This window comes from Pongo abelii, chromosome 18 (assembly GCF_028885655.2).
Source record: "Pongo abelii isolate AG06213 chromosome 18, NHGRI_mPonAbe1-v2.0_pri, whole genome shotgun sequence".
NCBI classification, from domain to species: Eukaryota; Metazoa; Chordata; class Mammalia; order Primates; family Hominidae; genus Pongo; species Pongo abelii.
The window spans coordinates 1,950,401-1,963,350 of NC_072003.2; the positions used below are offsets into that span (position 1 = coordinate 1,950,401).

The 12,950-nt window shown below is 42.6% G+C and overlaps 1 protein-coding gene and 1 long non-coding RNA gene across 3 annotated transcripts in view; one reads left to right on the plus strand and one right to left on the minus strand.

Moving 5' to 3' along the window:
- The window catches only part of MEIOB (meiosis specific with OB-fold), a 38,645-nt gene that overhangs the window by 14,252 nt on the left and 11,443 nt on the right, over positions 1 to 12,950 (minus strand). For both annotated transcript variants that reach the window (XM_054534529.1, XM_024234098.2), the window contains exons 4-9: positions 12,383 to 12,514; positions 10,784 to 10,856; positions 8,122 to 8,317; positions 4,442 to 4,542; positions 3,565 to 3,617; positions 3,384 to 3,479 (exon numbers count right to left, since the gene is read on the minus strand). In XM_054534529.1, the coding sequence (XP_054390504.1) occupies positions 3,384 to 3,479; positions 3,565 to 3,617; positions 4,442 to 4,542; positions 8,122 to 8,317; positions 10,784 to 10,856; positions 12,383 to 12,514 (651 nt within the window). The remainder of the gene's footprint in view (positions 1 to 3,383; positions 3,480 to 3,564; positions 3,618 to 4,441; positions 4,543 to 8,121; positions 8,318 to 10,783; positions 10,857 to 12,382; positions 12,515 to 12,950) is intronic.
- The window catches only part of LOC129050896 (uncharacterized), a 33,892-nt gene continuing 31,028 nt past the window's right edge, over positions 10,087 to 12,950 (plus strand). Inside the window, exon 1 of the long non-coding RNA XR_008514779.1 lies at positions 10,087 to 10,449. This is a non-coding gene — a long non-coding RNA (uncharacterized LOC129050896). The remainder of the gene's footprint in view (positions 10,450 to 12,950) is intronic.

The following is a 12,950-nucleotide window of genomic DNA, read 5'->3' on the forward strand; positions in this document are numbered from 1 at the left end:
CTAAAAAAAAAAAGTAAAGCTGATATAAACAAGCACACAAATTCATGCATTCTTGCGAGTATTCTCCTTTAAATTTGTTTCCTTGACAGAATAAATCCAAGAAATCTAGATCTGCTGTACAACATAGTAGCTATGGTTAATAACAACGTATTACATTCTAGAAAAGTACTGAGAGAACAGATTTTAAGTGTTCTCACCACAAAAAAAATGATAAGTATGTGAAGTAGCACATATGTTAATTAGCTTGATTTAGCCATTCTGCAATGTATACATATTTCAAAACAACATATTGTATAAAATAAATGTATTCAATTTTTTGTCAATTAAAAAGTTAACCAATAAATAATAAATTTTAAAAATGTGTCTCCTTGAGAAAGAAGGCATTTTTTCTAATGATGTTGGTTATTGCTCAAAATACTTCGACATTTTTTTCTTTGAATCTGTCATCAGAGCCAAATGCACAACATCCTAAAATATCTCTTATTAAATTAGATCTTGAGTTTTTTACACCATTGTACAGTCAAGCTTGATCATCTTTTCCATCAGACAAATCTGTCTTTTAGAAACTTTTCCAGCTCAAATTTGCCCTTAGAGGATGAAGATTTTACTATCACTGGTATTACTAAATGTAAAAATAATAGGCCGGGCGTGGTGGTTCATGCCTGTATTCCCAGCACTTTGGGAGGCCGAGGCGGGCGGATCACTGGAGTCCAGGAGTTCAAGACCAGCCTGGCCAACATGGTGAAATCCCGTCTCTACTAAAAGCATAAAAATTAGCCGGGCATGGTAGCAGGCACCTGGGCAACCAACCCGGTAGGCTGGAACAGGAGAATCGCTTGAACCCAGGAGGTGGGGGCTGCAGTGAGCCGAGATTGTGCCACTGCACTCCAGCCTGGGGACAGAGAAAGACTCCATTTAAAAAAAAATAATAATAATAAACTATTTTTATTAATAAGTTATTTCTAATAATAAACCATACATAGGCCAGGGGCAGTGGCTCACGCCTGTAATCCCAGCACTTTGGGAGGCCGAGGCAGGCGGATCACAAGGTCAGGAGATTGAGACCATCCTGGTTAACACAGTGAAACCCCATCTCTACTAAAAAATACAAAAAATTAGCCGGGCGTGGTGGCGGGCGCCTGTAGTCCCAGCTACTCAGGAGGCTGAGGCAGGAGAATGGCATGAACCCGGGAGGCGGAGCTTGCAGTGAGCCGAGATTGCACCACTGCACTCCAGCCTGGGCAACAGAGTGAGACTGTCTCAAAAAAAAATAAATAAATCAAACAAAATAAAAATAAATAAACCATACATAGTACCTCCCTCCAGGAAAGAAAAAATTGAAGAGTGTCCCAGTATTGTCCTAAGTGTTGATAATAGACTATCATGTGTCACCATCAATTTCCAACTAAGCAGTTAGAGCGAACCTCTCAGAGCTGAGTCAGATGCTGTCACCAGTCTGCTCCAAACCCCAACCTGCTACCCCATCCAGAGTAGAAGCCAGTGCACTCTAACAGCCTCCAAGGCCTTCTTCCTGGGTGCCCCATCTCTTCTCAGAACAGCTCCTGCTGGCCTTGAACTCCTGGGCTCCAGCCACACCAGCCCCTGGGTGTTCCTCCCACACATAGGCACAGGGCTTTCCCTTGGTTATCCCTTTAGCCTCCTCCTCAAGTCTTTGCTCAAACGTCACTCTCCCATGCAGCGTGCCCGACCACCTTGTGGCTCTCTAGGTCCTCCTGACTCTGTTCCACCTGTTCTCCTTAAATATTTCATAATTCACAGACATATTATCTTCATTATTTATTCTCTGTCTCTCCCTGCTGGAGTGTAAACTCCATGAGGGTGGAAATATTTATCCATTTTGTCGTTGCACCCCAGAACAGCACCCAGCATACAGCACGTGCTCAGTAAATTAGTTCAGTGAAGAGCAATTCGGGGCATGCACGTCCCCTCCCATGGTGCTGCCTTCAAGGAGACAACATCCATGTGTTGGATGTGCAAGATTCAGAGTACTCATATAAAAACCAGAGTCTTGATATTTTACACCATTCCTCATAGTAATTCTATCTTTTAAAAATGCTGATAATGGTTTGGTCAAAAGCACACATTGCTTTATAATTCTGTCACTGCTGATACTTTGTTACAGACCAGCAGAGTGAGCGTATGTTTTAAATGATACACTACATACTATACTCATAGCTTCATGAGATGGCAAAGGATTGATTACTCCATTTCTTTGGCAGTACTGGGTTGACGGTTATGTCTGCACTATAAAGCACCCTGGGAATGCTCACAGGCACTAACCCCTCATCTCCCCAATCTGGCTCCCTTGATTTCATGCTGTAGTAAACTGTAACTCCTTCAACAACCACTCCAGGGGATCATCTGGGCATTTAATGTGCAGTTATGAGCTAATAATACTACACAGAGAGTACTGTGTGCGCGCATGCGAGTGTGCGCGCGTATGCATGTGTTATCAATGTCCTAGCAGTAAAAGTTATTTGAATGTAGCAAAACTGAATTACCTATTAGTCAATAATTTACCATCCAAGCAATAAAATCGATCTCTCAAACATTATCACAATGAATTATACTTTAAAAATTAATCTGGTTTTTCTTTTTTTTTTTGAGACGGAGTCTCGCTCTGTCGCCAGGCTGGAGTGCAGTGGTGTAATCTCAGCTCACTACAACCTCCACCTCCTGGGTTGAAGTGATTCTCCTGCCTTAGCTTCCCAAGTAACTGGGACTACAGGCACGCACTTCCGTGCTCAGCTAATTTTTCTATTTTTAGTAGAAACAGGGTTTCACCATGTTGGCCAGGATGGTCTCAATCTCTTGACCTCGTGATCAGCCTGCCTTGGCCTCCCAAAGTGCTGGGATTACAGGTGTGAGCCACTGCGCCAGCCTTGTTTTTTTTTTAAGACGGGGTCTTGCTCTTGTGGCCTAGGCTGGAGCACAATGGCACAATTTCAGCTCACTGCAATTTCCGCCTCCTGGGTTCAAGTGATTCTCCTGCCTCAGTCTCCCGAGTAGCTGGGATTACAGGCGCCCACCACCAAGCCCAGCTAATTTTTATATTTTTAGTAGAGACTGGGTTTCACCATGTTGGCCAGTCTGGTCTCGAACTCCTGACCTCAGATGATCCACCTGCCTTGGCCTCCCAAAGTGCTAGGATTACAGGCATGAGCCACCACGCCCAGCCTCACATTTCTTTAGTAAAAGATATCAAAGTTCATTGTAAGTTTTTAAAAAAGTTATATAAAGCAATTTTTACTTCTAATTTGAATTAAATCCAGGCTGAATTTTCATTCTTAAATATACTGTAGAAATATTGAAATGTGTTCAGTCATTTCCAAAGGGATAAAAAATTTCACAAAGTTTTTTACCTGGATTTGTTGTAATAATGGTTTTTGAGATTACAGTTGCTGTCATGCAGTTCCGAAATTTGTCAAAACTTATTCTTACATCTGAGGCAAATATTACTGTTTGGGAAAAAAGCCATTTAAAATTATTACATGGGGGGATATAAAATGACAAATATTGGACACAATCATTGAATGATAATACCTGTTTCTCGTGGCATCCAGCTCTGTGCAAGTAGAATGGATTCATTATCCCAACTGCATTTGTTTAAAAAGAAGTAATACCAATTGAATACACTAGAAAAAACTGATAGTGACATATTATTTACAACAATAAAAGAAAGCTTCAGTGGCTGGGGTCAGCCATCCCCAAGCTGGCATCCCCTTGGTCTTAAGGATGCCAGCTTCCTCCTAGGGAGAACTTAACATCTCCATGAGAGAACATTCCTTCAACACACACTCTCCTCTAGTAATACTCTACTCTGCCAATTCTTTATTTATTTTTCCAACACTTAATCACTCCAGGCTAGTTAGAACTAGAGCCTAAAGACTTTAAAGTCACACTTTCAGACCATGAAGGTAAGTGTCCCCCAGTGGATAAACTGCTCAGGGGCCTTGATGGGTTGAAGGCATTTTTGAAATCATTTCCTTTGGTACCCAGGCATCAGAGGTCTAGACAATGCCTTGTTGTACCTGGGAGTACTTCAGGGTGCAGTCCCCACCCTGGCCCACGTGCCCCTGTGTCCTGCCCTGCTCCAGGATACTTCCCAGGAAGCATAGAGGGAAAGTCTGGCTTGTTCCATGGGACCTAATAAAACACCATTTGTTATAAAACAGCATTCAATAATAAAACTGATCACGGTGGAGTCCTCCTAAGCAATTCCATGCCATCTAAAGATCTCATTTTAAGGTGGTGTCCATAACAACTCAACATTCAAGAGTGAGATTTATTTTTTAAAATATCATTCATCTCCTATTATTATCCTCTCTTGATATGAAGTCCATCACATTTTTGATAAAATGAAAATGTCCTGGTGATAATAACAGGGATTTCACAGTTTGGAAAAGACGTCAGTGTTTACCATGTCATTGCAAAAGAAGACTCTGTTTCATCATAGAGTCTAACTTCACACCTCTGGCCTTTTCTCCGGTCTGAAGTTGTAAAGTATTTTGGCTCTCCAACCTTAGAAATGGAAAGAAATCATTACTCTTCACCTGTATGTAGAAGTACTTAAGTATTTGTTGATGAAAATACTCAAATGTTCACCTTTTAAACACCAAATTAGAAATATTAAAATAGCAAGAACCGGTAATATATAGTTGATTATTTTAAAGCATCTTCTATCTCTAAACTACATTTACGTAGCTGAAGTTGTAAGTCACACAACACTTTGAAGAGACACAGAGAGACAGGTGCTTGAAGTAGAGACTGAAAGTCTTTTTAACATGTCACAACAAAGCTCCAGGACAGGCCCCTCTGGGGCATCTACGTGGACTCCTCGAGGGCAGGGAGTGTGTTTCCAGCACCTGTGTATCCCCACGGCTCAGCGTGGAACCCATGTGACTGAATGGACTCAGGCTCTCTGGGGCTCAGCATCTCCGTCTTCTTAGTGAACATCAAATATAGCATATCTGTGGTACAAAAAGTGTCCACAGGAAACAAACAAATATAGGAAACGTCCTCTGCCTTCTCCCCAGGGCTGCCACGGTGAGAGCCACATGCGAGACACACAGGAAACTTTGACACTGTCCAATTCTGTCCATTGTGGGGTGAGACGATCAAAGAAGTGGAAATGCTCTTGCCCATTAAAGCAAGTACAAAAAATGAGAAGAGTTGAACCTAGGACCCTTCTCTCCACCCAGTGGCTTCTCATGTGGGAACGGCAGGCACCTCTGAGAGATGCACAGCAGCAGGCCCAGCATAGACAGTCACTGGCCTCCCCCACCTCTGCCACCACTGCATCTGTGGTGCCCAGAGAAAGGGACCTAGAAAGGACAGCCAGAGGCTGAGAGGTCAGCCTAACATCTGGGGTTGGGGAGGTGGAGAACACTGTATTAAAAAGGAGTTTTAAAGTGAAACGCCAGTGGGGGTGAGAGGAAGAAACAACAGGTTAAATGAAAGTGTGAAGAGTGGCCGGGTGTGGTGGCTCACACCTGTAATTCCAGCACTTTGAGAGGCCGAGGCGGGTGGATCACGAGGTCAGGAGTTTGAGACTAGCCTGGCCAATATAGTGAAATCTTGTCTCTACTAAAAATACAAAAATTAGCTGGGCATGGTGGTGCACGCCTGTAGTCCTGGCTACTCGGGAGGCTGAGGCAGGAGAATTGCTTGAACCCAGGAGGTGGAGGTTGCAGTGAACCAACATCACGCCACTGCACTCTGCACTCCAGCCTGGGTGACAGAGCAAGACTCCATCTCAAAAAAAAAAAAAAAAAGTATGAAGAAAAGAAAATGTAAGAGGGCTGAAAGCCAAAGGGAAGACGAAAGGCATGAGAATAAGTGACGTGACACATGGAAGGTTCCAGACTCACGGGGGGGGGGGAAGCTGCCACAGTTTCCTGCTTATACTACTATATTCATTCAGGGTTGTAGACAATTCTTATGTCATTATGAATGTAATAGCATTGTCTAGAACTTGGGGAAATCGCAAACAATTGAGCACTCCTTTGAACAACTGAATAGGATTGAACATAAACTGCCTACAAAGTGACTTCTCCTGTTTTTCAAGATGATCATATAGCAGGCTTATTCCTTCTCCCTAAAGTATACAGATGCTCCCCAGGTGGCGGGCATGTCCTCCACAGCAAGGGACCTGCCATCTGAAAGGGTCACGTTCTCTCAGTCAGTCACCATTTAATATGACAAGCAATTCACATTTACTTACATGAACTATCATAAGCGTGTGTGTTTCTTCCTTTTTTTTTTTTTTTTTGTCTCTTGACTATCATCCCTCTCTATATTAAGAAATTACTCTTGCCTCTTTATTTATTTATTTATCAACCCAGAATCTCGCTCTGTCGCCCAGGCTGGAGTGCAGTGGCGCCATCTCAGCTCATTGCAACCTCTGTCTCCTGGGTTCAAGTAATTCTCCTGCCTCAACCTCCTGAGTAGCTGGGACTACAGGTACCTGCCACCATGCCCAGCTAATTTTTTTTTTTTTTTTTTTTGAGATGGAGTCTCGCTCTGTCGCCCAGACTGGAGGGCAGTGGTACGATCTCGGCTCACTGCAACCTCTGCCTTCCAGGTTCAAGTGATTCTCCTGACTCAGCCTCCGGAGTAGCTGGGACTGCAGGAACCTGTCACCATGCCCAGCTAATTTTTTTTTTTTTTTTTTGAGTCGCAGTCTTGCTCTGTCACCCAGGCTGGAGTGCAGTTGCACAATCTCGGCTCACTGCAAGCTCTGCCTCCCGGGTTCACGCCATTCTCCTGCCTCAGCCTCCTGAGTAGCTGGGACTACAGGAGCCCACCACCTCACCTGGCTAATTTTTTGTATTTTTAGTAAAGACGGGGTTTCACTGTGTTAGCCAGGATGGTCTCGATCTCCTGACCTCATGATCCTCCTGCCTCAGCTGCCCAAAGTGTTGGGATTACAGGCGTGAGCCACCACGCCTGGCCACCCAGCTAATTTTTGTATTTTTAGTGGCGATGGTGTTTCACCATATTGGCCAGGCTGGTCTCGAACTCCTGACCTTGTGATCCACCTGCCTCAGCCTCCCAAAGTGCTAGGATTACAGGCATAAGCCACCGCGCCAGGACTTTTTTTTTTTTTTTTTTTTTTTTTTTTTTTTTTTTTGAGACAGGGTCTCCCTCTATTGCCCAGGCTGGAATGCAGTGGCATGATTTTGGCTCACTACAACCTCAACCTCCCAGGCTCAGGTGATCCTCCCACTTCAGCCTCCCAAGCAGCTGAGATTACAGGTACACACCACCACATCTAGCTAATTTTTGTATTTTTTGTAGAGATGGAGTTTCACCATGTTGCCCAGGCTGGTCTTGAACTCCTGGGCTCAAGTGACCCATCTGCCTTGGTCTCCCAAAGTGCTAGGATCACAGGTGTAAGCCACTGTGCCTGGACTAATTTTCATGTACTTTATTTTGTGAAACTTTACTGTTGAGTTCTACATCTCAATCTCTGCCTTGTGGCTCTGGTCTGTCCAACTACAGAGCTCAGAACTGGCTACAGTAATTCAGACAGATGCTGATGCACCAGAAGGGAACACCCCCCTGGTGCCCCATGGAGTGCCATCCTCCCCTGCACCTCACCAGCACAGTCCCACTCCACCTATTAGACCATGGAGCCCTACAGCAGGGCAGCGTGTATTCCCACTCCCTCCCCGGTTTCTGGGCAGCTCTGAACACAAAGGCACAGAACTGATCCCTTAACTTATTCAACTATGCCCCTTCAAGGAAGGTCACGGAGATTTTCGAATCAATAAGCTTACCCTTTCCATTTACATCTTTGTTTAAGCAGCGTATAAAAAGTTCTCCTATAGTTAGCAGATCATTTAGGAGCAGAGTGGAACACTGCATTTAGCATTCAAATACAATTTTATTTTACTACTCATCCACAGATAAAATGCTACTTTCCCTTTAATGAGGAGTGTTACTGTTTTCTTAATTCAACATACTACCAAGATAGAGAAGAAAAGTTACCCCAGCTGGTCGTGACCACTCCATCCCAAACACAAATCAAGTGACCGCACCTCCCCTGCCAAATTGCACTTGGCTTTGTTGGGGTTTTAACTTACCGACTTAACTTACCGACTTCACAGCTGCAAGCACGTTAATAATCCTCCCATTAAGACTGTGTCCATTTGCAACAATGTCACCCAGTGAATAATAATCATGAGACTCTTTAACAGGTAAATGTATCAAAGAAAGTAACTTTGTGTCCACTTCATAACTGGAACAAACTTTTACTGTTGAGTGATTCTCACTGAGCAACAGTTTACAGTTGCTAAATTGCAAAAACACAAGAAAGTTATATGAAAGTGATTTTTGGATAGAAAAATATTTCCAGGTCCACATTTAAACTACATTTTTCGCTGAAATTTAGACAATACTAATATATACTTTTTACTCTTAGAAACATTGAATAATACGGCAAAACATTTTTTGTTTGCAGTGCAATTTCATTAAGGAAATGTTTTGAGAATTGATTTGTGTCGGGGTTCTAAGCATACCATTTGTCTGATCTTGCCCAAACTCTGCGCTTGTTTCCTTCTCCAAAAAAATAGGAGCATAAAAGCACTCTGAAACTTTCAGGGGTTATACAAACCCAAGGACTGGTTGTTTCTCTCTCTTATGGACCTGGCTGTTCCGCCTTAGTGCCTCAGGTCAGGGACTGTGTTTTTCCTACCCTGCTGAGCTCTGCATGGAGCAGACACAGAACACTGGCACAGTGAGCCCGAACTGAGGTGCTCTCCCTCCTGCACCGAGACCCTCCCGGCCCTTGGATTCTGTGCACCAGCAGTCCTCTAACCCAGCCCCTCCTCCTCCCCACTGCTCGGCCTCACTTACCTACCTCATCACTTCTCTCCCAAGCCACTGCCTTGCTCTCCTAACTAAGCTTCATTCCCCTACAGTCCATGCTCCACAAGCAAAGTGATCTTCCTAAATCACAAATATGAAAATATTATTTCCCAGCTCAAAGACCATCATTGTGGCTACTAGTCACAAAGGAAATAACTCGGTATGAAAGCAAAGCTGTCTGTGAAATATCTCTGCTTCCACCTTAAGCTTCTCCTCCTGCCCATGCCCTGCATTCCAGCCGCATCAGACTATTACATTATGAAACTGGTACTTCTAGATGAAAAATAGTAAAATATCAGCAGTTTCATATGGCTCAACCTAATATTAACTGTTCTGGAAAAGACAGGAGGTTTCCTGTTTCTTCCCTCTACCAAGAATGTTCTCTCCATCTAACCATCCATCCATCGCTTCCATGAATACTGAGAATCTGTTATATGTCAGACCCTATGCTAGGCACAAGGGATATGGTGGTGAAGAAGGCAGACAAGACCTTTGATCTCATGAGGCTCACATATGTGAGGGGGAGACCCAAGAACAATGAATCAAACAATCTCAGACGGTGACTTGGGTTATGGTGACAAAAGCCAGGGCAAAATCCTGGTAATTGACCATCAGCGCTACCACAAACAGAGTAGATGGGGAAAGTTGAAGAAGATGACATTTAAGTTGTGAGTCAATAACCCAAAGAAGCAAACAGTCAAACAGATGGGAGAATGTTCTATGCAGAGAGAGAACAGAAAATACCAAAGTTTGGCCAGGCGGGGTGGCTCACGCCTGTAATCCCAGCACTTTGGGAGGCCGAAGCGGGCGGATCACTTGAGGTCAGGAGTTCGACACCAGCCTGGCCAACATGGCAAAACCCCGCCTCTACTAAAAATACAAAAATTAGCTGGGTGTGGTGGCGTGTGCCTGTAATTACAGCTACTTGGGAGGCTGAGGTGGGAGAATCGTTTGAACCCAGGAGGTGGAGGTTACAGTGAGCCGAGATCGTGCCACTGCACTCCAGCCTGGGCAGCAGAGTGGACTCTGTCTCAGTAAAAAATAAAAATAAAAATAAAAGGAAATACAAAAGTTCTTAGTGCAGAATGAGTTCACGGTGTTCATGAAATGTAAAGAAATTCACTGTGGCTGCAGAGAAATGAGGCTTGAGAATCTGGAATAAGATGAGGTCAGAAAAGAAGGTGGGAATGGGTCACAATTGATGCGAGTGTAAATGCCGTAGACTGCTGTGCCCACCAAGAGCCCTTTACAGGCTGGTACAGGGGCACAGCTACACCCTTCTCTCCAGAACTGCCAGACCCGCCTTTGAGCTGATGCCCCGCCCCACCCTGGGGGTTTGGGGAGTGGATGGACCACAGCCAGGGCACTGCTCTAAGGGGCCACTCCCACTCCAGAGCTCCCTCCAGGGCTCCTGCTGAGGCTCCAGGTGAGCCCACTCCTCTGCTCATCTTCTTCCCTGCCTATCCTTGCAGGGTTCCCGAGAGTTCACCCTCAACCAACCACTCCCACAAGAGTCCTCCTCTCAAGCTCTGCTTCGAAGGAACCTGCCCTAAGATGGTAAGCCTGTGAGTAAAAGGATACCTTGACATGAAAAAAGATAGATGTAATTTCCAAAGTTTATCTTTTCTTCTCATTCAGTTTTAACATGACAAGTCAAATTTTTGTAAATCTAAGAATGAGAATCAAAGTACTAAAACCAAAGCCATTTTTCATGTGACTGTGTATCAAAGTAAATTATGTCATAATCAAAGATGAATTTTGTAAGAGAAAATTAAACTCCTCATTTTTATTGAAATAGAAACAACATTTTTAGTAAGATCGCTGCTAATCTGATACAACATTATTAGTAATGATCATTCTGGCACAATCTCTGTGCTAGACAGATGCTTACCTAGGAGTTGCAGGGCTGAATTTTTCTTCTCTTTCTATTTCCTTTCTTTGGATCAGAGGATTTTCAATTATCACTAAAATAGAGGGCAAAGTATGATGATATTACAAAACAGTAACAAGATAAACACTAACATCCTAAATAACATCCTGTTTAATTTATGATCACCATCGACTCTAGGCTTTAAAAATTCCTCACCTCATTCATCTTCTCCATCATCAACATATAACATATTTTGATACTGAGATGTCAAAATTGAAATCTTTATCTCCATATGTAACTAATATTCCAGCATTTATTCAAGGGATGTCTATAGCTATACTGGGCCCTATGAAGTTTGTGAAGCTTTCTGCCTTCATAGTCCATATGTTCAATGACCCTATTATTCAACTAGAGAGATACCATACATTGTCCTGAAAGTTAACAATACAAGGCAATATATGATTAGGATCTAAATAACCGGTATGGGGAGTGGGCTGCTTGAGACCACCGTATTAAAGAGGAGTGTTTTCATTACCTGCATTACTCTTTTCTCTTTTCCTATCATGAAGAACTAGTATACATGCTTTCTTGTTCTTTTTATGAGGCTAGGGCTCATAAAAGTTATCTGTTGAGTGACTAAGTTCCACATGTTATACTAGGTACACCATCTCATTTAATATTTACAAGAACCTAATGAGGTATTATTTCATAGTTGAGACCCAACAAGATTAAGAAATTTTCTCAAAGCCATAATGTAAGTAAATGTTGGAACTGGTATTTGAATCTAGACCTCTGTGTTTTCAAAGTCTCCTGTTCTTTCTACTACATGAGGCTGTTCTGTCAAAGAGATACTGGGGTGAGTAGATGTAAAAGAGTTGGTATTTCAACTAAAAGTAAAGTTCCTTAAAATCCCATTAACAATTTAAATATCAGTTTTTATCAAAATCTATTCGGTGGTCAAACGTCAACTTTTATCAAAATATATTCAGTGGCCATATTATATGTCTATAGAAAGATAACCAATTATAACAATAATATGGGTTGATGCAAATTGAAATATGTAATAAAACAAAGACAGTAAGGTTATCTAGTAAAAATATAACTATCACTATCACGTTTGTATGCTTCAAGTAACATTCTGAATGCCTCACATTGCAGCCTTTTTTTTTTTTTTTTTTTTTTTTTTTGAGACAGGGTCTTACTCTGTGACCCAGGCTGGAGTGCAGAGGCACGATGTTGGCTCGCTGCAACCTCCACCTCCAGGGCTCAAGCCATCTTCCTGCTTCAGCCTCCTTAGTAGCTGGTACTACAGGCCCACGCCACCATACCCAGCTAATTTTTTCTATTTTTTGTAGAAATGGGGTTTTGCCATGTTGCTCAGGCTGGTCTCGAACTCCTGAACTCACGCAATCCACCCACCTCGGCCTCCCAAAGTGTTGGGACTACAGGCGTGAGCCACTGTGCCCCACTGCATTATACTCTTAACACTTGACTTTTTCTGATAAAGTTCTTGAGAATTATGAACTGTGTCTCATTTCAACTCCGTCAGTATAGTTACTATAAACATGCCACAGGAATAACACTATAATGGAAAAAGTTTAAGAATCAATGCCAACTTACCACAGTCACCAACCCTAAAGCTGTCAGAAAGAGACTTGATGTAATCTTCATTGCCCCAGGAAGCTGCATTTACAAAATGTGCTGGTGAATCCCGAATGGTGAAGCTGAAAGTGTACCTTTCTGATCCAATATCTAACGGAAAACCAATGCTTTTATTTTTCAAATGAAGAGTTTCAATCGCTTCTCTGCCTTTTGATGTTACATGAAAAGTTTCATTTCAATTATAAACAAATGATTATTTGTTTAATCAAATAACTATTGATTATGATAATAAAAATACTCAAATACATGGTACAAAATGTTCTTTCAGATGTATATTCTATAACATCATGCTTCCAGGAATTTCAAACTGAAGTGGTAACAGGTTGCCCCCTTGCTCCTTTCCCTGGTGATCTGTGTATTTGGAGGGAAAAACATGTAAACTTGAGCCATCCAGGTATTACCTTAGGTTCTCCTTTTCTATCTTACTGTTGTTTGAACCTAAGTCATAATTCAGATCTAAATAGTTATTTCAGTCCCAGCTACTTAGGAGGATGAAGCAGAATGACTGCTTAAGCCCAAAAGTTCA